Source organism: Schistocerca americana, chromosome 9 (assembly GCF_021461395.2).
Source record: "Schistocerca americana isolate TAMUIC-IGC-003095 chromosome 9, iqSchAmer2.1, whole genome shotgun sequence".
Taxonomy (NCBI): domain Eukaryota; kingdom Metazoa; phylum Arthropoda; class Insecta; order Orthoptera; family Acrididae; genus Schistocerca; species Schistocerca americana.
The window spans coordinates 45,514,302-45,530,953 of NC_060127.1; the positions used below are offsets into that span (position 1 = coordinate 45,514,302).

The 16,652-nt window shown below is 36.0% G+C and overlaps 1 protein-coding gene across 2 annotated transcripts in view; it reads left to right on the forward strand.

Moving 5' to 3' along the window:
* Positions 1-16,652, forward strand: part of LOC124550866 — a 57,671-nt gene that overhangs the window by 27,164 nt on the left and 13,855 nt on the right. For both annotated transcript variants that reach the window (XM_047125612.1, XM_047125610.1), the window contains exon 2: positions 4,559-4,763. In XM_047125612.1, the coding sequence (XP_046981568.1) occupies positions 4,559-4,763 (205 nt within the window). The remainder of the gene's footprint in view (positions 1-4,558; positions 4,764-16,652) is intronic.

The following is a 16,652-nucleotide window of genomic DNA, read 5'->3' on the forward strand; positions in this document are numbered from 1 at the left end:
CCGTAAGAGTTCAGGTAATGCGTGTGCATCGAGCACAAAAGAAGAAGGTCAATGGCTGGTTACCCTTAACTATATATGAAGATGCTATCTGTTCTTTCAGACTATTAAGGCTAACCAGCCATTGAGCTGCTTCTTCTGTGCTGGATGTACACGCATTGCCCGAACTCTTACAGGACTCGGTAAGATAGCCTGCCGCGAGTAATGACTGTAATGGGCAGGGGCACTATGAATATAGTGTGTGGACATTAAGTTGGGAATGTGGGTCTCACAGGGAGTGTGCAAGAGACAAATCCCTGCAGTTGCACTATCCTCTGTGCCCTTGATGGCTCAGATGGATTGAGAGTCTGTCATGTAAGCAGGAGTTCCCAGGTTCGAGTTCCAGTCAGGGCACACATTTTCAACTGTCACCAATGATTTATATCAATGACTGTTGACAGTTTAGGATCTTGATTTAATTATCATTTCATTCTAAGAGAGATGCATGGTCACCAATGGTATATGTTCTTTTGGACATGTCTGAAAGAAAAGATACCATCTTCATATATGCTGAAGTTTTGTTCAATTTTTTCCATTGCAGCCTTCTGTGCAACTCTGAGTCCTTAACATTCTTCATCTGTCTTCCAGATTCAACAATAAACTCATTTTCCAAAACAATCAATTTATTTTCTAAGACATCAACTTTTTCATTCACACATTTTAAACCCTCCGACAGTTCATTTTTTAACTCCGAAACCTGATAACTAAGTTGGTCTATTTGGTAATGCACCCTATCCATTTTACTATTGTTTTCAGTTTTCAGGACATTCAATTGTCATTGCAGCATAGTAAATTTTTTGGTTAACTGATCATTAACTGCACTAAATTTTCTATTTTTCTCTGTCTTCAATTCCTCTAGTTTTGCCAAAATCAACTGAAAAATATAATTCTTTGCTGACTACAATTTCACTAATTTCAAACATGTCCTGACTGGACCCCACAGCTTTCACTTCTGCATCACTACTACCCTCATCTCTATTCATTTTGTTAACAAGAACACTAGTCCACAAACAAATTAATTTCACAAGTAGTTTGTACTTATCTTTCCTTTTTGATGTCCCTCATTGTAGTTGTAAAGTCCTCTTTCAATTGATGTGGGCCATCATTGTTGGTAGTGCCTCGTCACTGCTGATATGTCTTTGTTGAGCAGCCCTCGGTCTTCTTTCTTCAAGTGATTGGGATTTCATTTATACATGAACTGCAAATTGCACAACCCTTCTTCTGCAATAGACAAAACTTGATTATCAGTGAACTGATCCTGTATGATGCCACCACTTGCAATCTTACCCTCCCTCACATCATTTATTGACTGTCACTTACTTCAAAATTAAACTCTTTTAATAAGCTTCGAGAGGAGTAAAATTCACAATAAACTTTTTTACTTATCTTCTTTTCTCGTAGTTGGCTTCAGTCCTTCACATCTAGGGGTTGATTCTTGAGGCTGAAATTTTTGACATTGTAGGTTCAAAATGAAATGATAATACTGAAGTAAGCCTGCTCCATAATTTCTGTTTCTGTAATTTTTTTTATTGTATCACATATTTCTACATCACACTGCCTTTACAATTTCCACTTCATTATCAAAAATTACATCATTATTGCCAAACATAAAAATTCAACTGATCACATAAGAGGAATGCCCACTACTATTAAATTCTGTGGTACTAACGATATTCCAAAGAGTTTACAAAATTTATTGACAAAGCACTTTCTATTAATTTCTATGATTATATTATATGAATCTAGAGATACATTTAATAATTAGCATCATATTGTGCAATTAATAACAGGAATTTTAAGTGTTCTGAATATTTCATAATTTCAAATGTTTCTAAATAAAGAGTAATTTTAACTGTACATACAGAGTTAGTACATGTTGATTGTAACAAAGAAAATAAAGAAATTACTTTTTATACAGTTTAGTCTGAAATATACCACATCATATACAAAAACATATGAAATTCTTTTAGTTAAACAGCTGAGATAATATTAACTTGTTTAAAAGGTTGAAAGTATTTTTGGAATCAATAACCTCTGGTGAAGAAAGGTAACATTAGAGGAGAGTGTCCCTTTACAACATGCACAGAATGTGCAAAATTAGTGTATTTTTCTTCTTTCCAGTCTGTTGTATCTTATGGAATAATGTACTGGGGAGTAAATCCAAAATTATGTTCTTTGCAGATGATACAAGCATAATTATAAATGATGACAGTAAGTCTTTATCTACTACAACTGAAAAAGTTCTAAAGTATGTGCAGCACTGGTTTCATGCTGATAAGTTAATAGATCATTAAAATAAAACAAATTACATGCAACACAGTACAGTAAATGAGAAGGATGACCATTTATTATTTGGTGATCAGGAAATAATGAAAGTATAGTCTACAAAGTTTTTGTGCATGCACACTGATCATGACTTTAGATACACAGACTGTATCATATACATAACCCACAAACGCAATTCTGCATTTTTGCACTAAGAATAATTTCTTGAGTTGTAGCACAGAATGTAATTTTCTTATTTCCATTGTATTGTACCTTATGGAATAATGTTCTGTGTAACAAAATCTTTTTTGAAAGACACTTTTAAATTACAGAAAAGAGTATTTAGAATTATTAGACACAACTCTCCACAAACACACTGCAGGCCATTATATGTGCAATTATAAATACTTACACAACCATCTTTGTACATATTCAAAAGTGTACCATAAGCAAAAACACAGTCGAGTAGTTCACATATAAATTCAGATTTCTGTAACTCCAATGCAAGTATCAGTAAGAACCTACATGTAGAAAGAGTAAGAAAAACAAAAGGAAATTGAAGAAGAGGGAAAATAAGTCAGAATTAAAAAATTACCTGTTAAATAAATGTTTTTATAACCTGGAGGAATATTTTGAATCTGTAAATCACTAACAAACTCTTATACTGTACTTTCTTCATCGCCATTTCAATCATACTGTTCTCATTGTAAATTTTATATTTTGTTTGTATGATTATTTAACTGCAAATGATGTGCTTCTTGAAGTATACTGCATGTATATCAAATCATGGTGTACTTTTTCAGAGAGTATATATGAGACCAATGCATTACATCTACATCTGCAACTAGACAGATACTCTGCAAGCTGCCATGCGGTAGATGGTGGAGGGTACCTTGCACTACTGGTAGTAATTTCTTTTTCTGTTCCACTTGCAAATAGAATGAGGGCAAAATTTCTATCTATATGACTCTGTATGAGACTTAATTTCTCATATGTTATCTTCACGGTCCTTTTGGGCAATGTATGTTGGTGGCAGTGGAACTGTTCAGCTGTCAGCTTCAAATGCCAGTTCTCTTATCTCAATAGTGTTTTCAAAAATAATGTTGTTTTCCCTCCAGTGATTCCCATCTGAGTTCCCGAAGTATCTTCACAACATTTATATGTTGTTTGAAACTGCTGGTAATGATGCAGCCTGTCTCTTAATTGCTTCAATGTCTTCCTTTAATCTGCCCTGGTACACATCCCAAATACTCAAGCAGTGATCAAGAATATGTTACACCTGTTTCCTACATGCACTTTCCTTTGCAGATGAACCACACTTTGTTAGAATTCTCCCTACCCCTCTCTACCAAGTCCTCACATGCCCTTTGTTTCATTTGATATCACTTTGCAATGTTATGCATTGATATTTAAAGTATGTGACTGTATCAAGCAGAACACTACTAACGCTGTGTCCGAACATTATGGGTTTGTTTTTCCTACTCATCTGCATCAACTTACATTTTTCTACATTTAGTGCTAGCTGCCATTCATCACACCAACTAGAATTTTGTCTGTCATCTTGTACCCTCCTCCTACATCATTTATGTACGTAAAAAACAACAGTGGCCCTATCATACTTCCCTAGCACACTCCTGATGGTACCCTTGTCTCTGATGAAACTTGCTATTGAGGACAATACACTCGGTTCTATAACTTAAGAAGTCTTTGAGGCACTCACATACCTGTGAATCTATTCCACACAATTGTACCTTTGTTAAGAGCCTGTTCATTGAGTCATTTTAATACATTATAAAATGTTAATTTCATATTTGTTATATTAACTTGTATAATTGTGCTAGACATATGCTGTATGGCATTATGTCAGTTCCTATAACATGTGAGTGATGTGAAGGATGTTAATAAACTAAACTATATATATTTTTGCTCTTCTTTATCTGATGGTTAGTAATTGGGTATATGTTTACACGTGGACAATGACATCAAAGTTCTAAAACTAGTGGTATTTGTAATTATCATGGCCTTTAGGTTCATTAATTAGCTCATGAACTCCTAATAACCAAATGAACAGAATAAACACTAAAGTTAATTTAGAGAAACCATATGTCAATATCAAAGGTTTTTGGATATTATGCATGACATAAAAATAATAATATTGAAGATATTTGCAAAAAATAGAAAGGATGTTTTGGAGGGAAGTAAAACGTGACAGGGGGAAAGAATCCACCTACTTGATTGCACGCTGCCCTGCTTGCAGATGTTCCTGAGACCTGTGTGTCTAGTGCTGTTGGTTGCCTGCCTCGCTGTGGCCGATGACAGTGACGACCACCGTGACTCACGCGGTGAAATTGTGCAGTGCATCCCACATGAGTGCAACAAGCCCTGCAACCCTCCACCATACTACTGCCCCTCAGGAGTTGTAAAGAACTGTGGTTGCTGTGATGTATGCTGGATACACTTGAGTAAGCATTGTATGCTCTTAATAGCTATGGGGATAATTTTTCTTAACATCTAAAAAAGACCATTAAAAATTTATATTTTGGCAACTGTTTCACAATGTATATGCAGGGTGTCCCAGAAATGTTGTAACCAACATCAAGGCATTGTAGAGTGTGTCTCAAGGAACAAATTGAGGACAGGAATCCATTCCCGGAAACGTCATCTGACAACTCAACAGAAGACTGAAGTTATAGGCACTGGTGCCTACCAGTAGGTCACCCCTTCAATAGCAAACATGACTTTGTACACTGATGAACAGGAGGCACAATGTTTCACAGTGTCATTTGTTATCCAGTGGTCTTGATTGATTGCCACGATTACAAGTGGAGAAGATGGAGATAGCTGTTGCATAGAAAGGCCATGTTTCCTATGAGTTTGATGTTCTGTTGCCTCGGTGGATGATGGTTTTGGCAACAAGTTTCCATCTGCAGTATATATTTCTCCTGTAACCCTTAAAAATCTGGAATTTTCAGCACTTAAGAGAAAAATAAATTGCAGAGTGAAAGCTGTGTCCAAAACTGTCATCCAATAGGGCAACAGAGCATCACTTTCATAGGATACAAGACCTTTCCATGCAGCAACTAGCTCCATCTACTCCGTTGATGATTGTGGCAATCAGTCAGGATCACTGAATAACTAATGACATTGCACAACGTTCTGCCTATGGTCTGCCACTGTACTTGCTGCAGAAGGGGTTGCCTAGTGGCAAGTGCCAATGCCTGTAACTTTGACACTCTGTAGCATCACTTAATGAAACTTCTTGACAGATTAAAACAGTGTGCTGGACCAAGACTCGAACTCAGGACCTTTGCCTTTCACGGGCAGTGCTCTACCATGTGAGCAACCCAAGCACTACTCACGATCCATCCCCACAGCTTCAATTCTGCCAGTACCTCATCTCCTACCTTCCAAAATTCACAGAAGCTAAGATGGTAGAGCACTTGCCTGCAAAAGGCAAAGGTCCTGAGTTGGAATCTCGGTCCGGCACCCAGTTTTAATCTGACAGTAAGTTTCATGTCAGTGCACACTCCACTGTAGAGTGAAAATTTCATTCTGGAAACATCCCCCGAGGCTGTGGCTAAGCCATGTCTCTGCAATATCCTCTCATCCAGAAGTGCTAGTTTGGCATGGTTGCAAGAGAGCATATGTGAAGTTTGGAAGGTAGGAGATGAGATACTGGCACAAGTGAAGCTGTGAGAATGGGTTGGGAATTGTGATTGGGTAGCTCAGATGGTAAAGCACTTGCCCATGAAAGGCAAAGGTCCCAAGTTCAAGTCTCAGTCTGGCACACAGTTTTAATATACCAGAAAGTTTCATGTCAGTGCACACTCCACTGTAGAGTGAAAATTTCATTCTGGAAACATCCCCCGAGGCTGTGGCTAAGCCATGTCTCTGCAATATCCTCTCATCCAGAAGTGCTAGTTTGGCATGGTTGCAAGAGAGCATATGTGAAGTTTGGAAGGTAGGAGATGAGATACTGGCACAAGTGAAGCTGTGAGAATGGGTTGGGAATTGTGATTGGGTAGCTCAGATGGTAAAGCACTTGCCCACGAAAGGCAAAGGTCCCAAGTTCAAGTCTCAGTCTGGCACACAGCTTTAATATACCAGAAAGTTTCATGTCAGTGCATACTATGCTGCAGAGTGAAAATTTCATTCTGGATCACTGAATGAAGTTCCCAGACATGGGTTCCTATCTTCAGTTTCTTCCTTGAGACACCTGCTACAGCCCCTTGAGGTTTATCACAACATTTCTGGGACACCCTGATGTCCTTCATCTTGATTTATGATCGTACACACCAGTACACCATGCTGGTAAATCTGATGGAAATAAATAACCACAGACTTTGAGATGTGGTACAGCAGAACTTCATTTTTTGCCAATATAAATGTTGTGTTTACGCTTTTAAAACGCCCAGGAAAGCTTTAAAATTACGTTTTAAGAATTCTAAATTTCAACCCCCCACCCTGGAAGGTCAAAGTAGTGGAACCTCTTTTTTTATAAATCAAGCACTGGTCATTACCAATATTTTACTTTTTTAACAAAGACTGCAAAGCATGTATATATTTTTAGGACCAAAAACATCTTCTACAAAGGCTTTCAATGGCTTAGCATTAGTACAGGCAATAGAGAGAAACACATATGTTCAAAAACCTGCTAACCAGGGCATATAGGTAATGTGGTGGAGTTTCTGACTGAATTACATAACTTTCTTTTAGCAACTCTTCCTACTCCATTGAAAATCTTTACAGAAACGCTTAATGTTTTAGGATATTTTACAGTTAAAACTACACCTATAATAAAATAATATTGGAAAAGAATGGCAGACTGTCTTGGAGAAAAAAGTAATTGACTTACAATTGACTTACATTCCTTCACTTTTATATTTTATTGGCAAAATTGCATGAGCTTTGCACACTGTTGTTAGCAGTTTCAAGTCAGTCTGTCTGTTGACAGTTAGAAAGGTGAAAATGTAAAAAAGAATAAATTTATGCTTAAAGACAGATACTGCAAGCTATAAAATGTTATTGTTTTCTCTCATTATGTAATTACTTGTTAGCTATGGTAGGTTATACAATGATTCTTTGTATCCCCTTTTGACCTACTGACAGTCAGAAGACGACTACTTACAGTCAGAAGCTGGTAATGTCATTAATGTGAAATGTGATAGTGTCAAAAAATACAAAAATAAAAGAGACAATAATATTCCACAGTGCTGTCATTTCATTTTCTTTCATGTAAAATGGTTAGAGGTTGTCAGGACCAGATCTTTAGCTTACGGCAAATAATGGAGAAGTGTTACGAGTGAAACAGGGAATTGTATCTATGCTTTATAGATCTAGAAAAGGCATATGACCGGGTTCCTAGGAGGAAGTTATTGTTTGTTCTACGAGATTATGGAATAGGAGGTAAACTTTTGCAAGCAATTAAAGGTCTTTACATAGATAGTCAGGCAGCAGTTAGAGTTGACGGTAAATTGAGTTCATGGTTCAGAGTAGTTTCAGGGGTAAGACAAGGCTGCAACCTGTCTCCACTGTTGTTCATACTATTTATGGATCATATGTTGAAAACAATAGACTGACTGGGTGAGATTAAGATATGTGAATACAAAATAAGCAGTCTCGCATATGCGAATGACTTAGTTTTGATGGCAGATTCGATTGAAAGTTTGCAAAGTAATATTTCAGAGCTAGATCAGAAATGTAAGGACTATGGTATGAAGATTAGCATCTCCAAAACGAAAGTAATGTCAGTGGGAAAGAAATATAAATGGATTAAGTGCCAAATATGAGGAACAAAGTTAGAACAGGTGGACGGTTTCAAGTACTTAGGATGCATATTCTCACAGGATGGCAACATAGTGAAAGAACTGGAAACGAGGTGTAGAAAAGCTAATGCAGTGAGCGCTCAGCTACAATCTATTCTCTTCTGCAAGAAGGAAGTCAGTACCAAGACTAAGTTATCTGTGCACCATTCAATCTTTCGACCAGCTTTGTTGTATGGGAGTGAAAGCTGGGTGGATTCGGGTTACCTTATCAATAAGGTTGAGGTTACAGATATGAAAGTAGCTAGGATGATTGCAGGTACTAGTAGATGGGAACAATGGTAGGAGGGTGTCCACAGTGAGGAAATCAAAGAAAAATTGGGAATGAACTCTATAGATGTAGCAGTCAGGGTGAACAGGCTTAGATGGTGGGGTCATGTTACACGCATGGGAGAAGCAAGGTTACCCAAGAGACTCATGGGTTCAGCAGTAGAGGGTAGAAGGAGTTGGGGTAGACCAAGGATAAGGTACCTGGATTCGGTGAAGAATGATTTTGAAGTAATAGGCTTAACATCAGAGGAGGCACCAAAGCTAGCACTGAATAGGGGATGATGGAGGAATTTTATAAGGGGGACTATGCTCCAGACTGAACGCTGAAAGGCATAATCAGTCTTAAATGATGATGATGATGATGATGATGATCATGTAAAATGATATGGAGATACGTGATGACTGTCCAATTTCTCTGATGAAAAAAAGAAATAGATGTAATGACAAAGGACATTAATCAATATATATTGAGAAACAATTTCCAAAATACCAAGGCTGCTGAAGAGAAGAGGTGTCTGGGATGTTCTAGACCCAACACCATATACAACTTTTAAAACATGCTCCTGTTTTGCGAAAATACTATTCCTGTCATTTCTTACCCCAAAAGTTGATTCCATATCTTACTAGTAAAATGAACATGTGCAGAATAGATTACTTTCCTCATTTTTGAATTGCCTGTAGTAGTAATTAAATATACCAATCAAATGTTTGAGGAATTGAATGATTGACTAAAAATTGTGGGTCATGTCCATATTCTGTAAAAAACACACATATATACTTTCCTTTGTTTATTGCAAATTACACAAACAGCACAACAAGTATATCATTTTATTATATTTTCTGGAATATAATTAACATTAGAAAATTGCAGTTACAGTGAAAATTATCTTCTTGTGATTGCTTTGCCAGAAACAAACTCACATTTGTTGTCCAGCAGCTGGGATTTTGAGGGAAAGTAGATCATGTCCCCATCAAGGGGACTCATTGTGTGAAAGTTGTAGGCAAATAGGTAAAATTGACAGCATTACACAATCACAGCTTGTCGTTCTTTAGCATGACTGGAGCTGCTGATTTACTGATCTTCACCTTCAGCAACATACCACTTATCTCCTTCTTTAGATCCATCCCATTATATTATATTCAGGTAGAGGGAGGCATGTTAAGGAAGAGGTTTGTTAAGGCTTCTTTTAGCTTTGGATCCATGATTTTTCCCCATTCTGGATAGAAAAGCATAGGCTCTAGGATACCGTACCTATCATCTAGCAAACTCCAGATTTTCCTAGCAGTTAAGTCAACCACAAACTATCTGAATTTCATTAACATGTTAAAAGGTACAAACATAATATTGGAAAGGAAGGGAAAAGACATGACGGAGTCACATCAAGTAGTAATATTAGTGGAGACACTTTTAAAATAAAACACACAAATATCAAAAAGGGAGGTTAAGAGTTTGTCCCTACTCTCTGCAGGTGAATTGAAAGTTTTAAAAATAATTGGAGCACCAAAAAATAAAAATTTTAGGGTTAGGATGGAAAATCAGCAAAAATGGTACAACACAGTGCTAGATATATTGCAAAGCAACTGATTTTGCCTACAAATTTAAATTTATTGAGAAAAAAGGAGTAATCCCAAAATATTTAAAAAGGAGCAAAGCATTTCCAGCATTTAAAGAAAAAGATAAAGGAGATCCAGGAAACTATTGACCCATAACAATCACAACAGTTCTTTCTAATATAGTAGAAACAGTAATTAAAGATAGAACTATAAACTTCAGAGAGAAACGAAACAACTTAAATTAAGCACTATATGTGTTTAAAAAGAGGAGATTCACTAAGACTGCATTGACAAATTTCACAATACACATTGTTGAGGGCCTTGTCAAAGGAGAGTATCTTACTCCTTTCAAAAGCTTTTGATTGCCATAAAAATTTTGTAGAGAAACTGGACTGCTACAACATAAGAGGAAAAGCCATGGATATTATAGAAACCTCTGTTGAAAACAGACAACAGTATGTTGAAATTAAACATCAGTGTGGAAATATAGAGAAAAATGTCAACTCTGATTTTGTGCAGTTAAACATGGAGTAGCTCATGGTTCAGTATTAGGACCTCTCCTCTTTATCTTATGTATAAATGATATGCCCACTGCAGTAAATGAAAAAGTAATTGCATATGCCAATGACACAATTTTATTGGTATAGAGTGACTCAGTACAGGATATGGAAAAGATAGTTGGTAAGAACATGCAAATGGCAGTGTGGTATTTTTTGAGATAATGATTTAATGATCGACAGAAAGAAAACAATATGTACAAAATTTGCAATAAAGAAAACTAACTGCCAAGAGGATTTTATTCTGAACATTGAGGATGTAGACTTAGAAGAAGTGGGCTGTGTTTCCAGGAACAGAGGTGGACAAATTTCTGACATAGCAAAAACCACACTGATATGATCTTTTCTAAAACAAGTACATACATATACTTACTCAAAACAAAACTGTGCTATATGTTGAAAATGGAAACGTTGCTAAAATTGTGCTACAAGATTATTTTCCCATGAATATTGTACCATATACCACTATGTGGAGGAACAGCAGATCTATACATTCAGAGAATTTTAAAACTTTAAAAGAAAGCCATTAGATGCATAGTAAACTAACACTATGGGAATCCTGCAAAAACAAATTCATAGAATTTAAAATATTTGCTGTACCAAATTTGTCCATACATGAGACAAAACTTATTTTAATGGTAAATTGTACAGCACTTGTAAACAAGATTTTCATGACCACAACACAAGAATGAGAGAAAATTATCATGCCTGCAGTAAATGATTGAAAACAACCGATAGGGACCCTGCAAGTGCAGGAAGGTTATTTTATAACAGACTGACACTTTGCATAAAGAGTGAAAAGAAAGTCACAACATTCAAGTAAACCTCAAACGACATCTCATCTCTCAATGTTAGTATAAGGTGAAGCAATACTTGCAGGTGAATCCATGAAAAAATGTCATTTTAAAGTTGGGAATGGAGTAAAACACTTTCTTTTTCATTTGGAAATAAATTTTGACAGAAGGAAAAAGAATAACAGACTGTAGTGGTGAAAATACAGTAGATAACATACAGACCAACTGTATTTGGTGCAAATATGATTTAAATGAGTTTTCACTATGTATAAATGTGTAAATGTCTGCCTGTGTAGCTAAGTGGTTAATATGGTTGACTGTAATGTAGATGGCCCAGGTTTGAATCCTGGCCAGGTGGGAGATTTCATCCACCCAGGGGCTGGATGTTGTTTTGTCATCATCATCATTCATCATCACCAACCTGCAAGTCACTAAAGTGGTGTCTACATCTACATCTATAAGGGGCATTCAAAAAGAAATAAGCTGGAGGATAATTACAGAAACCAGTATCTGTATGTTAGAAGTATTGACCCTGGCTGTTGAGACACTTGTCTCACTATGACACAAGTTGGTGAATGGCTATCTCATAAAATTCCTGGGCCTGCGATGTTAACCAATTCTGCACATACAGCTGGACATCGTCATCCAAGGTGAATCATTATGCTGACGTTCTTCTTTGACTAAGATGGCCCCCTTCACTTCCTGCAGCATGGGACAACAGTGAATGCCCAGCATTACTCGCAAACCTTGATCACTCTTTGCCAAGAAATCAAATCAAAACAACCAGGCAATCTCACCCGTGGGGTCATTCAGCTCTACGACAATGGAAAGCCTCATATGGCCAACACAGTCATGGCACTCCTGCAAAAATTCAAATGGGAGGTTCTTGGCCACCCTCAATGCAGTCCAAACCTCTCTGGTTGTGATTACGCCATTTTTGGCCCCCTTTAAAAGGCTCTGAGGGGCAAACAATTCACCTCAAATGATGATGTCCAGCTGTACATGTGGAACTGGTTAACATCACAGCCCTGGGAATTTTATGAGACAGCCATTCACAAGTGTCTCAACAGCCAGGGTCAATACTTCTAACATACAGGTACTGGTTTCTGTAATTTTTTTTAAATTTTTATTTGGTATGCGTATTTCATCGATCTGTACATGCGAGTGATTCGCCTGTATGTGGAATGTGTCAATACAATTGTACAAATACAATTAATTCTATAGCATAGTAATATAATACAATGATATAGATATTAATAAGTGTCACTTTTTCTCATTTACAAGCTGTCATTTAACTAGTATAGCAATTCTCAATATAACGTTATAACTATAACATTAACATAATATTGTATCATCCATCTAATAACTAAGAGACTAAATACATCTATCATTAAGGGAGGGCATTACTTCTGGAAAATAATTCATCTAACGAGTACAGTGGATGGTCAAGCAGGTATTTTTTTAACATACCTTTGAACAGTGTTTCATTTTCTCTTGTACATCTAATATAATTAGTCAATGCATTAAAAATCTTTATAGCAACATACTTTACTCCCCTCTGTACAAGTGTTAAATTTCTTAGTTCAACATGTAGATCATCTTTACCTCTAGTATTGTAGTTATGGTATGAACAATTTGTTTCATACTGAGCATAGTCTTTATTAACTACATTCATCAGAGAGTATATGTACTGACATGTTGTGGTCAGAATACCTAACTGTGTAAAAAGTTTTCTACATGAGGTTTGTGTAGGAACCCCACACATGATTCTGACTGCTCTCTTCTGAGCAGTTAAGATTTTTTTTGAGGCTGGTGAATTACCCCAGAATATTATGCCATAACTCATTAATGAGTGAAAGTACCCAAAGTAAGATGATTTTAAAATGTTGATGTCCCCAAAATGTGTAATGATTCTCAGAGCAAAAGTTTCTGATGAAAGCCTTTTTAGAGTAAGGGACACATGCTCTTCCCAGTTGAGCCTACTGTCAATGTGAACCACCAGGAGTTTAGTGGTTTGCACCTGTTCTAGTTCCTGGTTGACATGAGCAATTACTATATTTTCTAGAGTTTTATTTTTTGTGTGGAACTGTATAAAATTGGTTTTTTAATATTAACTGAAAGAGAATTAATTGAAAACCAAGCTGCAACTTCTCTGAGTATATCATTAACATCAGTCTCCAGATCAGCAGTAGACTTACCATCTACGATAATGCTTGTATCATCAGCAAACATTGTGAATTCACAATTTTTACTAATGGACAGGGGTAAATCATTAACATATATTAAAAAACAGCAAGGGTCCAAGGGCAGATCCCTGGGGAACTCCATGCTGAATTTTGCCCCATTCAGAATCCACTAGATTAGAAGATCCTTTGTTGCAGCCATTTAGAACCACCTTTTGTTTCCTGTCTTCAAGATATGATTTTAGCCAGTTACCTATAGGCCCTTTGATTCCATAATGATAGGCCTTCTCCAAGAGTATCTTGGCCTTGGAAATATCACAGAAGACACCAACTGGTGACTTCTTACTATTAATAGACTCCAAGACATCATTTGTGAGTGAATACATGGCATGCTCTGTGGAAACCCCTTTTTGAAAACCAAACTGTCTGTAGTTAATAATATTAAGTTTATCAAGATGTGCCACAATCCTGTTATACACTGCCTTTTCAAGAACCTTTGAAAATGTTGTTAAGAGAGAGGCAGGATGATAATTTTTGACATCTGTAGCATTGCCAGACTTGAAAAGAGGTCTTACAATGGCATATTTCATTCTCTCTGGAACAACTTCCTCATAAAGAGACGTGTTGCAAATGTGAGCAAGTACTACACTTACATCATTACTGCAGGCTTTCAACAGTTTACTAGAGATGTTATCTATACCAGAAGATCCTTTACTTTTAAATGAGTGATTTTTTTTTTATTTCATTAACAGTTATGAGTGTTACATTTATATCATTAAAACATTGTGGGAGGTTAAGTTTCAGAATATCTGCAGCTTCCCTTATGTCACCACTGCAACCTATTTGAGAGGTGACACTTAGAAAGTGGCTGTTAAATGTGTCTGCTATCTGTTTACTATCAGTTATTTCCAAATCGTTAATTTTTAGGACAGCAGTTTTTTCATTGTCAGATGGTGCAGTACCTGTTTCCCTCTTTCTTACACTCCAAATCGTTCTGATTTCATTGTTTGAACAGTTAATTTCAGATTGTATGCACATACTTTTAGATTTTTAAGGACTTAAGTTAAGATTTTGCAGGATGTCCTATAATATTTCATCTGGAGGGGATTATTGGATTGTCTGGATATTATATACAGTTCTCTTTTTCTCTGGCATGATGTTTTTATGTCCTTGATGAGCCATGGTTTTTTGCTTGATTGCCTGTTCTGTAGTCTACAGACCTTTTTTGGAAAGACATTTTCAAATATACCTGATAATTCATCAATAAATAAATTATATTTTCTATTAACATCATTTGCAAGATAAACATACCTCCAGTCAGTCTCCCGAATGCATAATTTGAATTTTTGGATATTTTCCTCATTCATGTTTGTAATGGTTTTCCACTGTGCACTAGCTTTGTAATTAGGCCTCTGGTTCATTTCTTTTTGAATGCCCCTTATACATCTACATCGATACTCTGCAAATCACATTTAAGTGCCTGGCAGCAGGTTCATTGAACCACCTTCACAATTCTCTATTGTTCCAGTCTTGTATAGCGTGCAGAAAAAACGAACACCTATGTCTTTCCATACGAGTTCTGATTTCCCTTATTTTATCATGGTGATCGTTTCTTTCTATGTAGGTCAGTGTCAACAAAATATTTTCACATTCAGAGGAGAAAGTTGGTGATTAAAATTTCGGGAGAAGGTTCCACCACAATGAAAAACACCCTTGTTTTAATTATGTCCACCCCAAATCCTGTACCATTTCAGTGACACATTCTCACCTATTTTGTGATAATACAAAATGTGTTACCCTTCTTTGAACTTTTTTGATGTACTCCATCAGTCCTGTCTGGAAAGTATCCCACGCTGCACAGCAGTATTCTAAAAGAGAACAGACAAGTGTAGTGTAAGAAGTCTCCTTAATAGATCTGTTACATTTTCTATATGTCCTGCCAATAAAACACAGTCTTTGGTTAGCCTTCCCCACAACATTATCTATGTGTTCCTTCCAATTTAAGTTGTTTGTAATTGTAATTCCAACGTATTTAGTTGAACTTATGGCCTTTATAGTTGACTGATTTGTCATGTAACCAAAGTTTAATGGATTGTTGACTGATTTGTCATGTAACTAAAGTTTAATGGATTGCTTTTAGCACTCATGTGTATGACTTCACACTTTTCATTATTTAGGGTCAATTGCCAATTTTTGCACCATAGAGATATCTTTTCTAAATCTTCTTGCAACTTGTTTTGATCTTCTGATTACTTTATTAGTCAATAAATGACAGTGTCATTCGCAAATAACCTAAGTCAAATGAAAAGACTTGCAGTAGTTGGCCAAACAGCCATAGATGGGGTCTCCAGACCAAAAATGCCATTCAGTTATTTTGTTTCAATGTCTAAATATTTTCTGCATTATGGGTAACATATATGATTGAAAAAATTAATTTTCAGTTTTTGTTCATGTCTTCACATCTTCTGCAATATGCCACAAAATGTAAAATTTGCAGACTTTCCTTATGTCTGCAAAATTGTTCTATAAATTATTGTAGCTATCAGTATTTATCATCACTGTGTACTACTCTCAATTGTCTGTTCACATTATTATCACAAAAAACTTGTTTTTATGTAACAATGACAAACTTCTAAGAATTTTTTTTATTCTGTATAAGACTAGCAACATGACATGTCTAATATCATTCTAAAATATTATTTATAGGTAGAAAAATAAAGTGAATAATCCAATTTTACCCTCTCCTCTCATGTCACATAAGCACAGCAGCTTTCTCACTCACAAGGTCATGAAAGTAGAATTTCAAATCTATGCATACAGTCAGATATGATATTGGGTAATTTATTTGTTAATACTACAACCACAAATATCTGGTCATACCTAGAACCATGGCCATGCCTGTGTCTCTTATGACATTGGTAATTTTCTGTTCAATTAGCCATTATCAGTCCTTTACTGAGGCTACTAATGAATTTATTCTTTGAAATGCTGGATATTTTATTTATTCTTTGAAGTGCTGGATATTTTATTTAAAAATTAACAAAAATAAAGTAGCTATTCACAAATTATGAATTATTATTAAGAAAATTTACACAAATTTCTTGGGTGCCTTACTGGCTAGCATCACATAATGAGCACAAATTATAGTCTTTTGATGTGCATTTATTACAG